Here is a 21,301-nt window from a genome sequence, read left to right on the forward strand (position 1 = left end):
CGTTGGGCAGAGATGTAGTTGTCTGACCAGGCTAAGCCTTCTCACTGGTAACTCAAGCTGTAGTGGTGGAGCTGTCACTACCAATGGCACGAGAGCTTTCAGAGTGCAGCGCACCCGTAGGCTCGTCACTGGCACTGGCATCCCATTCAAAGTCCTCATTCTCACCGCTGCACCCCCTTTCTGTGGGGCTAATGACAGATACAGTTCCAGCTCTTCTCCACTGATCAAATTTCTGTTGTTTACCAAAGAGAACAGTGAGCTTGACAACTCTACTACTTTTGTAGAGTGCCACAGTGTTGAACTATGGGAAGGGAAATTGTTTGGAAGATTGGGCCATGGCCCACCCTCTATTCCGTCCCCGGCCTTTCTTTACCCCCCAGCATATGCTGGGTACTCATTTTACCGACCATGGATGGATGGAAGGCTGAGTGGACCTCGACCCCTTTTACCGGAGATTCGACTTCCTCCTTCCATTGGAATCGAACTCCGGCCGTGAGCAGAGCTTCGGCTGCGTTACCGCCGCTTACCACTCTGCGCCACGGAGGATCTTTGACCCATGCTAAAAAGAGACTTATCACCTATGGGGGGGAAGATAAAGTTTATGATTTGATTTTACAGTACTTGCTGTCCAATTCTAAACATGTCTACTCAAAGTCCTGTCAAGTTCAATGAGGCTTACTCCCAGATAAGTGGATATAGGATCACAGCCTTACGATTGTAATTGCTGTTCATGTTACTCCTCTACAGAAAAGTAAAATTCTATCTGGTAAACCTATTTTAAGAGTCCTCTTACATCCATATTTAAAGAAAAGGTGTGAAAGAGAGATAGCTGCTCATAGTGCGTGAATGCATTCATTCTAGGTTTTCCTCTTGTAAACATGCTTTGTATAATTTCAGAATTGTTTCAAACCTATTTGACTAGAGGCAACAGAAAGACAAAAAGAAAGCATATACACCATGGGAAGTGAAACTTCTCCCAAATCACTTTAAACTCTATTGTTAAACAGTCCACTGTCTCCAGCCTTATAAGGAAACATTGTTCTTCCTCTTGAACTGAAGGAGGTAGCCTGTATGATTCAAGCAAAGAATTCCAAATCCTGGCAATCGAGAGTGCCAGACAGATTGGAGACAGTGTCAGAGTCAAAAAAATAAAAGTAAAACTTCCCAGCCTCTTGGGGCTGAAGGGATTCATTACTTCATCTCTTCCCACTAAATGTGAAGGCAAGAACAAAAAAATGTTTCAGCATCATCTTCTTTGCATACAACAAAGGGCTTTTTCCTAGCAGAAAATAGTACCAGACATAGATTCCAATTCTTCTTTGCTACACACAAAGGAATAATTTAACTCAATGCCAAAAGATTAAAGCCAAAAGATTAAAGCTCTCATGCCCCCCCCCCAAACAGGAAACATCTTACAACTGCTGTGGCACCTTTCCTACATTCCGAAGCCTTTCTCTCTTAGAATATTAAAGATGCTTTTATTTTCCCATGGATGTGAGCTTTGTTCAGATCAGGAAAAGTGTTTTCTGGGTTTTCAGGAGACGTATGCCCCAAGTTCTAGGGCTGTGCACCAGATTCAGCCAAGTCCTGAGTCCCAAGTCAAATTAGGCCTATTCAGAGGGGTTTTGGCCCTCAGCCAAGTCAAATTAAGACAGCCATCAATCTCTACAGGTGTCAATTGGATGACCCAAAGCAATCTGAGACTGTCAAGGGGCAGGATATCAGGTAGGAAGAGAAGGCAGCCATCAGGCAGAAAAACCTGCAGAAAGGCACTGACCGAGAAGGTAAGCCCAGCCCTGTGGCTCTCCTGCCTGCCTGAGTGCTGCTCCATAAGATCAATACCTCCACTCAACAGCTGTTGAGCTGAGGGAGCAATTCTGCAGGGTGCAAGTGCTGCTTGGCAAGCAGCTTCCTTGAAGGAAAACCCATTGCAAAGCAGCACTGTGCAGGATTTCTCCCTCTTCTCATCAGCTGTTGAGGGAGTGATCCTGCAGGGTGTGGATGCTCACTCCCAAGCAGCTTTCCTACAGGAAATCTGCTTGCAAAATAGCACCCCACAGAATAGACCCCGGTTGGGGGGGAAGGATTTGCAATGTCTCAACCCTCTCCACCCCCAGCTGTATGTTTAATAAGGGGGGTTACATTAATTAAACATTAGCCCCACTCCCAAACTTATTCAGGAGTGGCTCCAAGATGTGGTGGGTGGTCCCTGGGTTGCCCCAGGTAGGTCAGCCTGATGACCCCCCCAATTGGAGCCATGGGGCAGATGGGGTGGTTCTGCACAGCCCTACTGAAGTCATACCTAATGCCAAAGAAAGGCCAACATACCCTCCAGAAAAGTGACATTTTCCTGCCCAAACCCCTTTAGTAGTGGTTTCAGAATAAATCAAGTTCAGATAGATTCTTTGTTCTGCACATACTTCTCTTCCAAAGACCTCACCACTGGAAAGCCCTTCTGACTTTCTTACCTTGATCATCTCCAGAAGTGCTCATGTTTAGGGCATGGGTCCTGGAAGCCCAGTTAGGGCCAGGGAGTCCTATGGTCCCAGGAAGTTGATGGTCAGCTTATGGTGGTGTAACATTAGTGTAGTAGTCAGGATCCTCTACTCTCCTAGCAGCAAAGTTGAGAATAAAACATCATCCCAAAATACAGCAAGTCTACCAGCCATCCCACTCCAACATCTATGGCAACATTGCGATTATGCACCAGTCATATAGGTGACACACCCCTATTAAGCCATGCATGGATGGAGCTAATCATTATGCCTTGACGGGGTTGCCAGGTTCCTGGCCTGAGAATGATCCTGTATCTTTAGGAGAAGAGAAAGTCAGACAAGTGCAGATGTTCTTGCAACACTGTGATGAGAAAAAACACAAGGTGGGATTCTGCCTTCCCCCTGCACAACTTTTAAAGATACAGAAGACCTCTTGGAGGCTGGGCCTGGCAACCAAGAGGTCTTCTGTATCTTTAAAAAGTGTGCAGGCGGAAGGGAGAATTCCCCCTTCTGTTTTTTCCCATTACAGAGTTGCAAGAATACCTGCACTTGGCTGACTTTCTCTTCTCCTAAAGATACAGGATCAGTCTCAGGCCCTGAGCCTAGCAATCCTATGCCTTGACCATGTCACCCTACCAGCCACAAACAAAAGCCTGCCAGTCATAAGGACACCACAGAACTTTTAACTGTCATGACCAATGGCTGTCTAGTGCTGAACTGAATGTTCTCTCAGCAGCTAATTTTGGTGTGTGTGAAAATGGCTCTGGAAATTGGGGACAGTTTTTGGGAGGGAGGATTTCTTAATGGTTTGGGGGAGTTACCATTGCTTCTGGGGCAGCAGCAGGTTTCCTTTTTTTAATTTTAAGTATGTCCATGAGAAGTTTTTCTTAGCAGCTGGAAGCCCCCCGAAAGCCTACCTTTCACTGGTTAGTAATGGCATGTTTATTTCAGCAAGCTTTTGTCTACTAAATTCTTGAAGCTTTGTTTAAATATTGTGTTTTCTCTGGTTCCTGCCTTTCTCCTCCCCCCCTTTATTTGTTGTTGTGTTTTTGATAATTGTTTTATATGATGTGGTTTTAATCTGCTGTAGCTGCCCTGGAATCCTGGATAATACACAGGCACTAGAAGGGTGGGAAAGTTATTTAATAAAATCCAATCACCTCTGGGGCAGCCTCATTCTGGGACAATCTGGGGAGAAAATGGCAGCCATCACAAAAATGGTGGACTCTACAGCCCCTATTTCTTCCCAGAACAATGCTGCATCATGGAGGAGGGAAAAGAAGCCACCACCTGATAGCTTCTGAGAGGAGCTCCTTGTTCATTCTCTTAAAATTATGGGGGGGAAACCACTGCTACTCTGTAGGTGATGATCTACCCACCCTCCCAAACCCCTTTACTTAAGAAATTTGCTTTCACAGAAAGAAAACCCCCATAGAAACTGGTCCTGCAAATTCATGCCACTCTAAAATTCACCTTTACTCTAGTAAAAGCCCAGGAACTAAGAAGCTCCAGAGATCACTCATACCATTTACACACAGGTTGAATAACCCACACACACATGGCAGGAAGGATAGGTACTACACTATAACACCTTGTCTTCTTTGGGAGGAGACATTCCGAAACACATGCATGCACACCTGGAGCAAGGGTTCAAGTCATTCCAGGGAAGCAATATCTATCTGAGGAGAGAGAGCATTGCCAAGATAGGAAAGAAAGAAACTAGGACAAGCTGCAGGTAAGCCAGAATGGGAGCAAATACTGATAGGTCACTGGGGAAAACAGTGTGATGAGAAAAGGCTAGGCAGGTTTTAGGCAAGAGAAAAAGCTGAACCATTATATTGTTCAACACATTTTGAGATACATCTTTATCAAGGGAATATAAAAAGAATATGTAATACATAGTTTAAAACCTTTTCAAGGGGCATAATTTTACATGTCCTAAAAAGGACATCATCATATGGAAATAACAGTTCCTAAACACCATATCATACAATTTCTACAAATGTCAAAACTTGAACATACTATGTTTTAAAACAATTGCATTGCAATACTCTACTCACATTCCTCCCTCAACACACCCCTACCAAAGACACCGAGAGTGACATATACTGTAAATAAATATCAATGACAAGACAATTTCTGCCCTCAGGATTGCAATCTGAAAAACAAGGCACAATAGAAAGAGGGAATGGGAAAGAGAAGGAAAATAAAATTTTAAAAAGAGGTTTGATGGAAAGGATCTACTCTGAAAAGGGTATACATAAACTTAATCATAATTATTAATTATTATTATTATCATTTCTCCAAAGAAGCCGGGTGTGCAGCCAAAACAAACAACTTGGTCAAAGGTTTTGAAATGCCACAGTGACATTTTTCCTGATTACCAGCAGACAAAGTCTTGTTTGGCCACTGGACAGGAAAGGTATTTCTTAACCAACAAGCTTACAACCTGGTGGAGTTTCCTTCCTTCTTGGAACTCCACTAATGCATTATTCCAGTAAAATTCCCACAAGGCATTTTGCAAGCTGCTTTTGATAAAATTATGTTTAAATGTAGGTGATGCTTAGGAGGAAGCTCATAAAATCCACTGAGAGGAAAATATCAAACCACAATAAAGGGTACATTTCAATTCACAAATGGATTTTCATACTTTTGGGGTATGATTGAAATTGCTTCATAAATAATCATGGCAAATATTATTATACTGTGGGATTTCTAATCAGAATCAATAATGGACAGCTTTTTTGTAATAACCTTTATTAAGAAATTAGAAATACAGAATAGAGAGAAAGGTGCAGCTAACATTAAAAGAGTCAATACAGGATTGTACATCCATCACTAATAAAACTAAAGAATACATAGAACAAATGAAGGGGAGAGCAGAGAGGGAGAGATAATGTAAAAAAAAAAGAAAATTCCAAATAATTCCAGACAAATTCATAATGTTTATATGCAAGAGTATTATATGGTTTGTCCAGCATGTAAGAAATGAATGACCACCATATTGCTGTGAAGCTTTCAGGGTCACCTCTACCCCTTTGCATTTCCAAGTGGCCTGTCAATTTTTCTGAGACTGCAGTAAATAAAAGTTTTGTATACCACGCCCCTATGGATAGAATCCTCTTTTTTTTTTTACATTTTGTTTTTAAATGTGGCCCCCTAGTGGTCGTTAATGATCCAATTCCTTTTTCCTTCAATATCTTTCCCTTTTTCTGATCTCTGATTTTTTTATTTTTTATTATTGCTTTGCAGAGAATTACAAATATTATAATTGCTATTTATTCATGAGTCTCCACTGGTATTTAACTTTATTCTGAACTGTGTAATTATGTGTAATTACTCTAATGATTGCTTGTCTACATTTCTTTCCAAGTGCACTGCAGAGCAGTTTTAAGGCAAATAATCAAGTCAGTGTCTTCCCCCCTGCTACTTACAATTAACACCTCATTCCCCCTGTTGCTTTCTGTCTGTCAGTTACAATCAACATCATTGAAAGGGAATACACATTTGAAAAGCTCATAGAAAGTAAATCAATAAAAGTATCACTCACAGATGAATTCAATGCAAAATTTTTTTTAAATGAATTGGAAAAAAAGAAGAATGAATTGGAAACCAGGCGCGGAGAGTTGCTACTTCAAAATTCTCTCCACAAAGATAGAGAATATCAAGAATAATAATTAATCTGATAGCAAATCCAATTATTGCAGAAAGTCCATCACTACTCTAGACTCAGATTCTGTGCATCCTTCCATTCTGAGATATTGCTAATCTAGCAGCTACAAACATAAAAATTATTAAATCCTTCACCTGTAACTCTTCAGCTGGTTCAGGAAATATAGAAAGAAAACAAAAACCCAGATCATGTGGAATATTAACTTATAGAATAGACCCCATTTCATGGGTGATCTGTTTCCTATAATTCTGAATAACTGGGCAGCACCATCATAGGTGGAAATACATGCCTCATTCTCCACAGCATTAATCATGTTGTCAGGGAACCTATAGCAATGATGACTACGACAGTATTCATAGGGTCCCCTTTTTCAGGGCCTATCCAGACAGTGCCTGCAAACATGTGCTAAAATCCTGATAGTAGCTTCAGGAGTGAAAGTGAGTTTCCGAGAAAAAGCAGCAGGCAGCTGAAAATGAAAGCATATCCTGTGCTCGCTTTATTCTCTGCTGAAAACCACCTCCTTTTTTCCTATAGCAGCAGCTATACAGTTTTTAATATACATTGTAAAATACTGTAATATGCAGTTCGGCCCTCAGACAAAGCCTGGAGACTAGGTGAATTTGCTCAGAAGGGCCCCTCCTAAATCTATAGGTTGGTGCTGGGAGGGTGATCTGTGATCCGCATCATTGTTGGGTTGTGCGGTGTGGCTTGGGGTAAGGGATTGCTGCCCCTGCACCATCTTGTGTGATGGCAGACATGCACATGTAGTGCGCTAATGTGCTGATGGGGTGATGCGTGGTGGCAGGGCAGCCCCAGCTATTTAAGCCCACCTGGGCTGCATCAGGGTCATGTTGCCTGGGAGCGTCTGGTCACAGGCTGTGATTTGCAACCTGAGGTAAGGGGATGATGCCTCCACCTCCATCTTGGGTAATGGCAGGCATGTGCACACAGCACGCTGAAATGGTGATGCTGGGCGCCCATTTAAGCCCACAATGGCTGCATCGGGAATTGGGATTCAGCCTGTGCTGGATGGGGTTACACTCTCCCTGAAGACACAGGTTCTCAGTTTGGGTGTGCTCCTGGACTCAGCTCTGAACTTGGAGGCCCAGGTCTCGGCCGTGGCCAGGAGTGCCTTTGCCCAGTTAAGACTAGTGCGCCAGCTGTGCCCGTTCCTGAAAATGCCTGATTTGACTATGGTGACACATGCCTTAGTTACATCCTGTTTAGATTACTGTAACGCACTCTACGTGGGGCTGCCTTTGAAGACTGTTCGGAAACTTAAACTGGTACAAAGAGCTGCAGCCAGAGTGTTAACTGGGACTGGTTACAGGGACCATACAACTCCCCTGTTACAACAGCTCCACTGGCTGCCAGTCTGTTTCCAGTCACAATTCAAAGTGCTGGTTTTGACCTATAAAGTCCTGTACGGCCTAGGTCCAGGCTATTTGTCAGACCGTATCTCCCTATATGAGCCTGCCCGGGCCCTGAGATCTTCAGGAGAGGCCCTTCTCTCAGTCCCAACACCTTTGCAAGCGCAGTTGGTGGGGTTGTGAGATAGGGCCTTCTCAGTGGCTGCTCCTAGGTTCTGGAACTCCCTTCCTAGGGAGGGAGGGATGGCTCCCTCCTTGCTATCCTTCCGTTGGCAAGTAAAGCTTTTGAGATAGAAGGTGTTTAGGATTAGGATCTACAAGGTTTGTTTACTGTTTTATGCTGTTATTTGTATTGTTTTAAATTGGTTTTTAGTATTTTAAGTGCCTGTTTCATGGTTTTAAGGTTGTGTATAGTTTAATTGCATCTTAATTGTATATTTTTGTATGTTTTTAACTACATGTAGTTTTATTTGTAAGTCGCCCTGAGTTCCAGTTTGGAAAAAGGGCGGGGTAAAAATAAAGTTTCATTCATTCATTCATTCATCGGGGTGCTGGGGGCATCACAACCCAGTGCCAAGGCCAGCCCTGATCCAGAACCCCTATTATAAATGAGCCAATACCGTCTTGCAGCAAATACTTCACAATTATAAAGCACGTCTGTTCTGGTATGGTAGAAAATCTTTAAAAGTGTGGAATGGCTCTACCCTCACAATTTCTGCAAAACATTTTATTTTCCTTTAAAATGAAACTGTGCAAAAAAATGTATGACACCTTGATTAAACTTGAGTAGGTCCATTGAGGACCACATAAGCATACCTTCCATGTGTGTTCATCATCAAGCCCACAGGCCATCCTCCAAGTTTCATAGCTTGGAAGGGGGATGCTTCCAGCAGAGACAATTTAAGGATTTTCTGTTAATTTCTACTGGGAGTCAAGTGCATCCCCTTACTAAACGACATTTTAGAGTAAATCAGTGTCTAAGTCTGCCAAGAAGCATCACGTAAGCCTACTCGATTTCGGGAGCAAACCCCTTAAGTGGGTCATCTTGGTTGCTGGCATTCTGGCACAGATCAAACATTTCAGGGAACTGAATTTTGTACTCTATCCAGGCAATATCTGTAGTTCTCAGGGGAAAAAATCATTCAGTTACCACTAACCAATATACATGTTTATACTGTTCACTTGCACACATTGGCAAAAAACCCTTTGAGACCATGCATGTTAAACAGTACAACTGGAGCAGTAGTTATTGCTTACATACAGTAGATCAAACTAATACAGCTCTCTCAATTTATACTGAAAATTGTTACATTGAATGAAAATGATCACTGTTTCCCATAGGAGGCAAAAACACTTCTGAGAGGAGAACTACCCCTGCTGTGGGTGGATGTATACATACACTTAGTTTGTACACTCTGAAGCTTGTTAAACTTGCACGTGAAGACTGCAGTAATTCATTGTGAAACTAATGTCAAAGTACCAGTGCAGATGTCCCAACAGCAGAGGGAAAGTTCCCCCATCTACTCAAATAGAAAAAGTTAGTGGCTAGACTAGAGCATCCCACCCAACATAAGCAAGCTGCATATAACCTTTTTTCTAGTCTCTGAAATTTATTTATAAAAAAATAGAAAATTTGGAATTGGAAGAAAACAAAACAAAGCACAACAATTTTTTTTTTTGTAAATTTGGTTCATTGAAGTAACAGGTTTTGATTCCACAATTGAGTTTCCTTAGTTTAGAAGCGAGAACCTTTCAGTATGAAGATAAACACAAGCCCAAGAGCAGCTAACTTAACAAAGAAACTTGAACACCAACCATTTTTTACTGTTAGGATTGATTTCTACTGTAAACATTTGCATCCAGGGATTAAAACATAGCAGAGATATTCATCAGTGTTGTGAAAAGGAAGAGACAGGGAGACTGTCTGACTATTTTAGTATCACAGATATTCCAGAGAATTATTTTTTCCTAACTAGGGAAATTCTCACTTTCTTGTGACATCCTGCTGAACACGTCATGGGAATTCCAAGGAGGCAGGAGAAGGCTACTCAATATACAGGACAGGAGGGTCAGAGCTGAAGTTAAGTATCAGCAAGTGAAAGCTGTAAGTTGGGCTTAGGCAAAAACCTAAAATACTGACTTTGCAAAGGGAACAGGCTCTACATTGAGGCAACTATACCAGTATACTACTGTGAATTAGGATTCTACAGCCATTGTTGGTAAGTAAACAAGACTCCACATGCATGCTTATGTATTTTTATTGTAAGTTAATAAACATATAATAAACATATAAAAAGACAAATAATTGGGTGTTAGAACAAATTAAACCAGAACTATCATTACAAGCTAAAATGATGGCACTGAGGTTATCATACTTTGGACACATAATGAGAAGACATGATTAATTAGAAAAGACAATAATGGTGGGAAAAACAAGGGAGTAGAAAAAAGGAAGACCAAACAAGAAATGGATTGATTTCTTAAAGGAAGCCACAGACTTGAACTCACAAGATCTGAAGGGTGGTTTATAACAGATGCTTTTGGAGGTCACTGATTCATAGGGTCACCATAAGTCGTAATCAACTTGAAGGCACATAACAAGCACAATAAACATACAGTAAAACATATATTGTACCATTGCTGAAATACATAAATATCTAAGCTTCCTAACTCAAAATAACAAAGTCCATAACAAAATAATAACACTCGGAAAAGAATTCCAGTAGTCTGACTTGTCCGTTTGTATTCATGAGTGCTATTTCCAAGATTTTAAATAACCATTCTCTAATAGGTGGAATTGACAATTTTTGCGCTTTTGAGCATGTACTATCCTAACTACAAAAGGGGGATTAGCTATTACATTTTCACATTCTTTGTTAGATACATTCACAATGTAATTTGCAGTGCAGTCCTATGCATGAACATTGAACTTGTCAAGGATTATCAATACCTCGGCACAGTCATTAACCAAAATGGAGACCATAGTCAAGAAATCAGAAGAAGGCTAGGACTGGGGAGGGCAGCCTTGAGAGAACTAGAAAAGGTCCTCAAATGCAAAGATGTATCACTGAACACCAAAGTCAGCATCATTCAGACCATGGTATTCCCAATCTCTATGTATGGATGTGAAAGTTGGACAGTGCAAAAAGCAGATAAGAGAAAAATAAACTCATTTGAAATGTGGTGTTGGAAGAGAGCTTTGCGCATACCATGCGAAAAATGCAAATACTTGGGTATTAGAACAAATTAAACCAGAACTGTCACTAGAAGCTAAAATGATGAAACTGAGGTTATCATACTTTGGACACATCATGAGAAGACCTGATTCACTAGAAAAGACAATAATGCTGGGAAAAACAGAAGGGAATAGAAAAAGAGGAAGGCCAAACAAGAGATGGATTGATTCCATAAGGGAAGCCTCAGACCTGAACTTACAAGATCTGAACAGGGTGGTTCATGACAGGTGCTCTTGGAGGTCACTGATTCATAGGGTTGCCATAAGTCATAATTGACTTGAAAGCACATAACAACCTATGCATGTCTACTCAAAAGTAAATCCTATTGAATTCAATGAAACTTACTCCCAAGTAATTAAGTATAGGATTGTAGTCTTAAAAGGACTGTAAGTGCATCATATCTCAAACTGATCCTTGTTTTTTATTTAATTATTTGTGTAACTTGAGTCCAATAAATTTGAGTTCAAGTATTGCTCTACTGCCTGTGATATTGTTACACACATCCCAGTCTCCAAGTGGTGAGAGATTTCAGGGGTACCAGTGCATTCATTGGGTTTGTTTTGGTTAGAATGAAGGTCAATGGAAACTGAGGAGGCTTTGTACCTTATGGTTTAATTTTCACCAATACAGGCTCAGCATAAAGTGAAAGTGCTCACAGCATTAACACTCCAACATATATTGCTCTCCCATTAGGTTTTTTTTTTGTGGGGGGGCATAGCTTTGAATACAGCAGAGAGCAAGGCAAGCCTCTGTGATTTTTCCCAATCAACTTCAAGCCAAGACTGGGAGCTGGTCTGTTCTTTCATTCACAAAAAACATCACCTCCAGCCAGGGCAGGGGGGAAGGCATGCCCACCTTCTGGAACCAACCCCACCTACTAATATCTGTGGCAAGCAGCCACCTGTACTCTTTAATCATGTAAAGAGAAACTTAAGAGACCTGGGACACTTCCAGGTGGCTTGGTTACTGAGCATTGTTTGCAGGGAGATTAGACAACATTGGCTATTTGCTGAGCATTCACTCAGATTTGTTAGTGGGGAGGCTGGACGGTGTTGCACTAAACCAAGGATTATATAACACTTCCCAGTGCAAAAAAGTCTGATCTTTTAGGAAGTGGATTTGTTGTGCAAGATTTCCCAATTAACTATAACTGCACAACCTGAATTTGCCAGTAAGTGATTGAATCACACCCAAAAATAGTGAGTCTGAAAGTATCCTTGGCTAGAGCAGTTAGCTTATTTTTAGCAGTCTCTTTTTCCCCCCTTTTTTTCAGATTTCTTATAGATAGAAAACCACAAGATTGGAAGGGACCCCAAAGGTGACAGCAGACTAACCTCCCAATCCTGTAACAATTCAAATCTGCATCTACCAATACACATTTCCAACATCTAGCATCCAAACATATGTGTTCTGTATATCCTATTCTCTTGGGTTTCTTTCGAAGATGTGTTATTTGCCTCATATATTGTCTCCTATACAGTCTCTGAGACAGCAATTCTAAGATCTTTCTCTCAAGGAACTCTATAGGATTCTCATTAAAAATAAAAGCTGGTACAATTTGAAAAATGCAAGAATATACTTTTTATATCTCAGATTTCCCCCCCCCCAAAATGATCTCATAAGGAATCCATTGCCTAAGTTACATATTTCCAATTCTTATATGATAAAATGTCTATTTTGAAAGTACTTATACCATGGTGGTATCCACCCATTGAACCTTCTAGCAAATTGTTCCCATGCTAGTCCCGAAGCCAAAACAATGACCTTAAATGTATAACATTATTTCCCCATTGCTCTCTGTTCATGTTGTTCGTGGCAAACTGATAACTATAGTCAGAGGTGAGGCAATTAGACATTAACTGAGCTTTGAATACAGTTTGGAATGGTTTTAATTGCTAGCTTGATTTTGATTTCTAGTTTGATGATAATAATAACCTGTACCTCAATTGTTGTATGATGTAATGTTTGAATTCCTGAAATAAAAGCAGAATTAAAGCAAAACTTAAAATTGTGTGCCAAATGTTCTTCCTCTGCTTTAAAACCCATACTGCATACATTTTAAACTGCCCTTGCTTATTTGTATGCAGCTAATTCTGCAAAGCCAACCGAAAGAAGAAGAAGAAGAAGCTTTATAGCCAGTTCCTGCCATGAGGAAAGCCTTTTGGTCCCTGTCTGTTCTCATCTATGGTAAGTAATGTGTTTCAAAGTGGGAAATCCTTTAGAACATGGGTGAGCAAAGTTCGGGATTGTGGGATCTACTTTGGTTTTTACTAGAGTCCCAAGATTACTAACCAGAATGTTTTCTGCTCACAACCCTTGTACACAAAACTCCACTCCAGTTTAACTCTCTTCATTTCAGCAGCCTAATTTAGATGGGAAAAATCACTTTGTTGTTGCTAGTATTCAATTATTTGGAATCAGAAAGCTTGCTGATTTAATTAACCAGAGAACTATCAGTATCTCCCCATCTACCTTCTGCCCAGTTCTGCTCTAGAATTCAGGAAGCAACATAACTGAAAGCAGCCTTCTCCTTTTGCAGAGATTAGATACTGAAAAGTCAAACTGTCAGAAAAGTCAGAGAAAAGTATACTAAAAAGTCAGAAGCTGTCAGAAGTAATATTTTGTTTAAAAAGACAAACTCCATATAGATTGTGCAGAATGTGGATGTGTTGTGGGGTGGGGTGCATCCCTCAGAAGAGATCCTCTCCTGCACTATCCTGACCAGTTGCCCAAAGCCTCAGAAGGGTTAATTATTATTATCAGGGGTGTAGTCGTCTGGGGTAGCGGGGGGTTGTAGACCCATTACTTTTTGGGGAGCAGGTTGTCAGCTAGGTCCCTATGTATGAGCCAATCAGCACAAAAAGGGAGCGTTTTAGCCACTGAGAAAAATCCTTGCCCTTTTGTGCTGATTGGAGCCAATCAGAGTGAAAGGAGGTAACTCAGCCACTGAGAAGACTCTTCTCAGTAGCTAACACAGTCTCTCTTTCATGCTGACTGGCTCCTAGGGACATCTGTTGTAGTGGAGTGTGGACTTGCAAGACAACAGGGAGGGCAAGGGAAAGTGGGCATGGCTATGGGGTGTGTGTGGTGTGACTATCATGAAGGGACCCTGCACTTCTGAATTTGCCACTACACTACTGCCCATGTTCATTCTTCTCTTTGTCTACCAGCTAATTCTGAGAACACAGGATATCTTTCCTCTTTGACTGCTCTTTTTCTGACTCTTACAGGATACACCCATGCCCTTTCTATCCCACCCCCATATTCATAGTCATGAGTATGCCCTTGTTTGCAAGTAGGTTTTACTCCCAAGGAGCCTATTGCTGGCGGGGGGAGCATTTCCAGTTGCACTGCTCTTGTATTTGTGTCCTCCTCCTTTCAGGTCAGTCACTGGGAACAACATGGTTGTTCACCACTTCCATAGCCAAGATGCTGCTCCCTCCACAAATTATTTCTTTATTTGGCTCTCTTGTCTCTTTTGCCTTCTTCCTCCAGTCTAAACCCAGTTTCTGAACCCCAGAGTTCCAGTGCTGTCAAGATACCCACACAATACTTTTAACTGTATACCACTTGGGCTGCATTCAGATAGCAGTTCATTCCATTTTCCTGATGTTTCCTTGCCTGATGATTTTCGCATTTGATTTGATCTTTCACATGACATAAAAGCCACTTCTGGAAATCTAGTGCAACAGAGTAGAAGTTTAGTATACATTTCTGTGTTAATTTCTTCCAGAAAAAAACTCTTTACAATCCCATTAACCCAGAAAATCATGGGTGTTAAAGTGACAGAATTTGGGGTGGTGTAACAGCAAACAGTTCTTTCCTATTGTTTTTATGGAGGAATCACGGGAGAACAGAAGTGTGGAAAGGGTAAAGGAGTAGCAACATGTCAAATGATGTTCATCGTTGTGTCACACTACACCCACTGATGTGAATGAAATTTAGTGCAACATGGCGGTATATCAGTCAAAAAGCCACAGTTCCATAATGCAGCAGGTACTGCACTGTGAAAGGAATGTTACAAGCACTACCATAATAATCAAACTAATGCTGAATGCTCTCCAGCTCTTTGATCAAACAGGTTCTACATTTTCTAAATAAAAAACATACATAGCAAATTGTTGGTGTCTTCTTTTTCTAGGACTTTTGTTACTTAAGGAGAGCACTTGCTGGACATACCATCCTTCAGACCAAAATATGAGTTACCCAGATGCAGAGAAATGGTGTAAAACCCATTTTACCCACCTAGTTGCTATTCAAAATAAGGAGGAAAACAAGTACTTGAATGTAGTGCTTCGTCCAAATCCAAATTATTACTGGATTGGGGTCAGAAAAATTGACAGTGAGTGGAGATGGGTTGGGACAAACAAGAAACTGACTGAAGAAGCTAAAAACTGGGCTAAAGGTGAACCAAACAACAAAGGGCAAAACCAGGACTGTGTGGAAATCTACATCAAACGAACAGAAGATTCAGGAAAATGGAATGATGAGCCTTGTGGGAAAAAGAAAGCAGCTTTGTGCTATACAGGTATGGTATGGGATCCTTTTGATTCATATACAGTATATGCAGCTAAAACAGCAAGAAGCTTGCTTAGCAGACTCTGTTAGCTTCTGTGTAAGAAACCAGTTTCAGTGCTGTTTGGCATAAAGATTGCTGAACATTCATACACGCTCTGTCTGAAAAATACTATTCTCAGAAGAATGCCTCATGTTTGTTGCACGAGAGCACTTTAATCCACTTTAATTGTGTCACCTGAATTTGCTGGTATGCAATTCAATTCCACCTGCAAAACAGCAACAGTTTGGAAATGGCCTAAGCCTATTAAATCAGTACAGGACAGCTATGCTGATACTATGTGATAACCAGATGATAAGCATCAGCATGGAACTCCACAGGGAAGCCTTGTGAAATTAAGAGTTTTTGCATAAAAGAAAGAGAATAGAGAGTCCCTTGTAAATCCAAATTGTGGAATTCTCTATTATTTGCTGCAGTGTGGGATATGTTCCCCCTTGGATCTACAAGGCAGAAAAAGAGGGGCAGTGCCCAGATGACATGAAGCCAAAAAATAGGATTTGAAACCTCAAGATAGAAAATGTAGTCTAAATATAATGTGACATAGCCAATGCAGTTCAATGTGTCACCTTCAGGGGCAAGATCCTATTCCACTATCTTGTTGTAATAGTTGATGTAAAGCATGTTGTATCAAAGAACATATGATGGAATGATTTATAATCTGTTAAATTGTCTTGCAGCCTCCTGCAAACCACATTCCTGCAATGGTCATGGAGAATGTGTGGAGACTATTAATAATTACACCTGCTACTGCAGCAGAGGATTCTATGGGCGTGAATGTGAACATGGTATGAGTAATCTTATAATTCTATTCCAAAAGGGCAAAGTGAGCTCTGTCTATTCAAATCTGTCCCTAATTCTGTACCTTTAATGTATATGGCTTGGGACAACTACCTGGCCTAAACTCCTTGCTTGTGTTCCTCTATAGTAATTACTTGTGACCCACTGAAAGAACCAGACCATGGTACCTTAGAGTGCAACCATCCAGTGAAGGATTTTAGCTACAACTCATCTTGCCATGTTCAATGCATGGAAGGTTATAAATCAACTGGGCTGGAACCAGTATCATGCACCTATTCTGGAAACTGGTCTGCACCCACCCCTGTGTGTAAAGGTAGGTGAACTGAGCAGGTCCTAAGTCAACAAAAACTAATGCAGATCTCCTAAGGTCAATGCTTCTGAACTAGAAGAAGATCTGAACTATACATATGATGAGAGAAATTAGTCTTCATTAGCCATGCAGCATCAAAATCTTTGCTAAGTTGGCTAAGAAAATAGTTTTGTGCTATTATTATGTTGGAGTTATAGGAGTATGACTCAAAGAGACAGCCTGAACCACACCATAGCAAACTCATTCTCAGAGTGTGCTTCCTTAGATAGCCAAAATGGCACCACCTATGCACAGAGGGGAGGTATCAGGCAGGCCTGGGGGAGCCCTAAAGTTTGCAGTAGTAAATTTTTTTAAAAAAATTAAGGGGAGACATACACAGCCCAATCAGCTCAGAGAGTTTATTATGTTCAAAGGCCACATAATGATGACTGATTGTTGAGGGGAGGGGGAGAAATGAAAAGGGGGTGGTGGCTGAGGATGGAATGGAGTATACAAAAACTCTCTCTCTGGGGGGCATAAAAAGGGCATGGCTAGCTGGAACATTGAACATTTTGTTTCAGGTCACACTTAAAATTTCTAACAGTCATTAGATTAGAAAAATGTCACTTCTTTAGTAGTTACATAGCCTCAATCTATAACTTACTGATTGGAGAACATAGAGAAATCTAAAAAAATTCATTTGTATTTCAAGTTGCAGAATGTCATAAGCTACAGAAACCTGCTCACGGATTCCTTAACTGCTCCCACCCCTATGGAAATTTTGCCTGGAATTCATCATGCAAGTTTGGCTGTGAAGAAGGCTTCACCTTGAATGGCTCCAGTAGGCTCCAATGTGGTGCATCTAAAGAGTGGGATGGGCAGGCACCAGAGTGTGAAGGTATAGATTTGTGTCATTGCCTTGCTTACCCACACAGAGCTCATTATATTTCTATGTGGCCTCTCTGTAATGTAACTAGATTAACTAGGGTCATGACCTGTGCCTCTTTCAGCAGTGAAATGTGAAGTAGTACATCATCCTGAAAAAGGCTTTGTGCGTTGTTCCCATGCTGACACAGAACTAACCTACAACTCAACCTGTGATTTCGTTTGTAAAGAGGGCTACACCTTAAGAGGATCACCACGCATCCAGTGCTCATCAAAGGGACACTGGTCAGAGCCAATTCCTGTATGTGAAGGTAAGATTTAAACCATCCATGAGAGAAAAAATGTTCTGAAAAATCTACAGTTAGGATTATCATTCCATTGATTGAGATTAAATTAAATCCCACTCATCTCTCTAATGAAAACAGTTAAAATCAGTTCTAATGACTTATTTTAATGACTTCAATACTTTGGAAATATTTATTTTTAAAGAGCTGGAAACAGACTGGCTGAAATGCTTCTATTCCTAGTAAATCATTCTGGGCCCTGATGTTTTCAAAAATGGAATTTAAAAAAACAAAACATTGTGAACGAAGCTATAGTTTCCCACAGAGGTGTGTGAATGCATCACTGTTCCTTTAAATTTATTTCAAGTAGCAGCCATGGAAGGGGTAATTACATCAGAACCACAGGGAGAAGCATTTTTAACCTTTCATCCCCGGGTCATGCACTCCCCTGAAGCTGCTATTTGCCCCAAGCTAGAAGTTACACTTATAAATTCAAAAGATTTTTTCCACTGCTACATTTCAGCTCTAAGTATTATAAAAGTAATTGTTATATTTCATGTAACAAGGAGTATAACCCGCCAGGAAATTCTCTGTGCTAGTGCCATTGAAATGAAAGTGAGCTATGCTCAAATGTGCTATGCCACCCAGGCAGGTAGTAGTTGGATGTGTGGAATTTTCAGCAGAAAAATTGGCATGGGAGGACAGAATTAATAATGTGGTCCCAGCATAGCTCATGGCCCCTCATCACTGTATTCGTGCATGCCTGTGGTAATGTGTAGTTCAGCCCTAAGAAACATAGGAATGTTTACTTGCACTAGCTATCACAATATGTACAGCTTTTCATGCATTTCTGATCCCTAGATGTTCTTATAAAATACAGCCCCTCCTCTCCACATCCCCTGTCCATCATAATGATAGGTGTAGTGGTTAAGGTGTTGGACTACGACCTGGGAGACCAGGGTTCGAATCCTCACACAGCCATGCAGCTGACTGGGTGACCTTGGGCCAGTCACTGCCTCTCAGCCTCAGAGGAAGGCAATGGTAAACACCTTCTGAATACCACTTACCAAGAAAACCCTATTCATAGGGTTGCCATAAGTCGGAATCGACTTGAAGGCAGTCCATTTCAATTTTACTTTGCATGCTTATAAATATGAGCTTCTTCCTCCACCCAAATTGAATTTCAGACTGTGGAAATATTGCTGCTTCCCAAGAATCTTGTCTCTAATTATAAGTCTAAACCTAGCATTGAAACTTTCAAGCCTGCCAGTCTATTCACCTGTTCATCTTTCTATTCATCTTTTCTATCTAAAAATTTAAACCTGATGTTATCTTCAGGTGTATTTTTTCCTATATAACGCAAACATTGCAAGACAGAACTAATGCAAATTAACATGTCATTTACAGTTGTGGAGTGTAGTGAACTAAAGCCTCCAGTTCATGGCTTCTTGTACTGCTCTCATGCTACTGGAAATTTTTCCTGGAATTCATCCTGCAAGTTTGCTTGTGAAGAAGGGTTTGCCCTGAAAGGATCTAGTGAGCTCCAGTGTGGTGTGTATGGAGAGTGGAGTGGACAGCAGCCAGAATGTGAAGGTATTATCTCATTTTGATCATTGGCTTATGTATAGTGTCTCAACGACATGCAAACAAACCTTATCAACTGTATCTCTTACAGCAGTGAAATGTGAAGTGGTAGGTCAGCCTGAAAGGGGCTTTATGAACTGCTCCCACCTTGATACAGATCCAATCTACAACTCAGTCTGTGAATTTAGTTGTGAGGAAGGCTACACCTTAAGAGGATCATCCAAAATTCAATGCTCATCAAAAGGGCACTGGTCAGAGCCAGTTCCTATATGCGAAGGTAAGATGAAAATGGGATAAGCCAGAATGTATTTATGGTGTCCTAATGACATGTAACTGCAGGTGTCAACTGTGTCTCTTACAGCATTGAAATGTGAGGTGGTATGTCAGCCTGAAAGGTGCTTTGTGAACTGCTCCGAACTTGAAACAAATCCAACCTACAGTTCGGTCTGTGAATTTAGTTGCGAGGAGGGCTACACCTTAAGAGCCCCAGTGGATTCCCCACCCCCCATGAGGGGTGGCTAATGTTGACAGCTCTTTGCCCACAACTGCATCACCACCTCTCTCATCTCCAGCATAGCCTGTCAGAGGGCTGCATTGTCTGGCATGTTATCTGGTGAGGTGGGTGCCGTTGCCTACCTCTCCTGCCCCCAACACCCTTCTTACGCGGAGGTGAGAGGGAAGGCTTGCGGGCTGCAGTGGCGTGGTTTTTTGGGGGGGCATGGTGGCTGAAAGAACACTGCAGAACTAACATATTAATTCAAGGCCATGAACTGGGAACCCTGATGCTCACAGGCAGAACATGGCTTTAGAATAGACGTTAGCCCAACTCTCATGATATTGTGAATGGAAATAAGGTTGGGAGGGGTCTATACAGCCAATGAGTACAACCCCCTGCTCAGTGCAGGAATCCATGTAAAGTTATGACAGTTCACTAATAGGCAAAAAACCTTGCGGTTTAAGAATGTACCTATAGCCCACAGCTATTTCTATCAAACTTTAAAAAGCAGGGAAATTGGGCGGCTATAGTGAATGCACCAGGGGAGCAGGAGACCTGACATCCTCTCTGAGATATTGGACTGCCCTACAAATTGGTCAAAATGGAAACACCATTTGGGTTGGTCTTTCACAGTCCAATCAACTTCCTGTGTACCTTGGAAGAATTTGGTAACATGTGCCTTTGGAATGCCCTTCCTAGTGGAGTTTGCCGTATCTTACTTCAACACCAGACAAATACCTTTTAAAGTTTTGGCTGCATTTTAGGCCTTTATTGCTGTGCTTTTATGTTTTTGCTAACTGCTGTTTTTATGTAATATTTTTAATGGAAATTGTTTTATGCTTTTATTATGTGCATATATATTTCTGTTTGTTTCGTGTCCTGGGAGTAGAAATACTAGAGGGCAAGATACTAGTTTTAGAAATAAAATAAAATAAAATAAACCTAGTCTGGAGCTGTTCTCACTGATATATTAGTTTTCTATGGGCTGTGATTGTTTTGTTTTGTTTTTTTCTTTTGTTTTGAATGGATAGGCATTCAACAATGTGATCCTCCTTCGGAAATGGTACAATCCAGAAACTGGTTTGCTACCTCTTCTACTGTTTGTGAGAACTAGGTCCTAGTTGAGGCAAAATTAAGTAAGACTATCCAGATACCTGGAGTATTCCTGTGCAGTGCTTTTAGATTTGGAAATCCAAACTTGATACATGGCAGTAGTAATATATACTACAATTATTAGTATTAGTATGGAGCCCTTTTTATGAACTATTTGCATTATTGTATACAGTAGAAAAAGATCATCGAGGGACCATTCTCCCCTTTTCTGAAGTGCACTCATCTTTAGGATGAACCATTTTCCATTGCACAAAATCAGCTTCAACAGGAGACACAGTTGGGCTGATGTTTGCATTTTTGTATTTCAGCAACACAATGTGAAATACTCGCACACCCTGAGAATGGCTTCTTGAATTGTTCGGACCCTGATGGACATTTTGCCTATAACACAATTTGTGAGATCAGCTGTACAGAGGGAAGGATATTGAACGGTCCCCATAGACTCCAATGCCTAGCTTCAGGAAACTGGACAGCAAGGCTTCCCGCATGTGAAGGTATCTAC

At 41.0% G+C, this 21,301-nt stretch overlaps 1 protein-coding gene across 3 annotated transcripts in view; it reads left to right on the forward strand.

The window, feature by feature from the left end:
* The window catches only part of SELE (selectin E), a 59,306-nt gene that overhangs the window by 32,526 nt on the left and 5,479 nt on the right, over positions 1 to 21,301 (forward strand). For 2 of the 3 annotated variants that reach the window (XM_061585484.1, XM_061585466.1), the window contains exons 4-12: positions 12,862 to 12,961; positions 14,916 to 15,302; positions 16,028 to 16,135; positions 16,276 to 16,461; positions 17,150 to 17,335; positions 17,448 to 17,633; positions 19,014 to 19,199; positions 19,282 to 19,467; positions 21,108 to 21,293. In XM_061585484.1, the coding sequence (XP_061441468.1) occupies positions 12,922 to 12,961; positions 14,916 to 15,302; positions 16,028 to 16,135; positions 16,276 to 16,461; positions 17,150 to 17,335; positions 17,448 to 17,633; positions 19,014 to 19,199; positions 19,282 to 19,467; positions 21,108 to 21,293 (1,651 nt within the window). In that variant the 5' untranslated portion in view covers positions 12,862 to 12,921. Of the gene's footprint in view, positions 1 to 9,514; positions 9,758 to 12,861; positions 12,962 to 14,915; positions 15,303 to 16,027; positions 16,136 to 16,275; positions 16,462 to 17,149; positions 17,336 to 17,447; positions 17,634 to 19,013; positions 19,200 to 19,281; positions 19,468 to 21,107; positions 21,294 to 21,301 lie in introns of all 3 variants that reach the window. The other variant, XM_061585473.1, reaches the window with a different exon arrangement.

The sequence above is a fragment of the Rhineura floridana genome, chromosome 1, assembly GCF_030035675.1.
Source record: "Rhineura floridana isolate rRhiFlo1 chromosome 1, rRhiFlo1.hap2, whole genome shotgun sequence".
Taxonomy (NCBI): domain Eukaryota; kingdom Metazoa; phylum Chordata; class Lepidosauria; order Squamata; family Rhineuridae; genus Rhineura; species Rhineura floridana.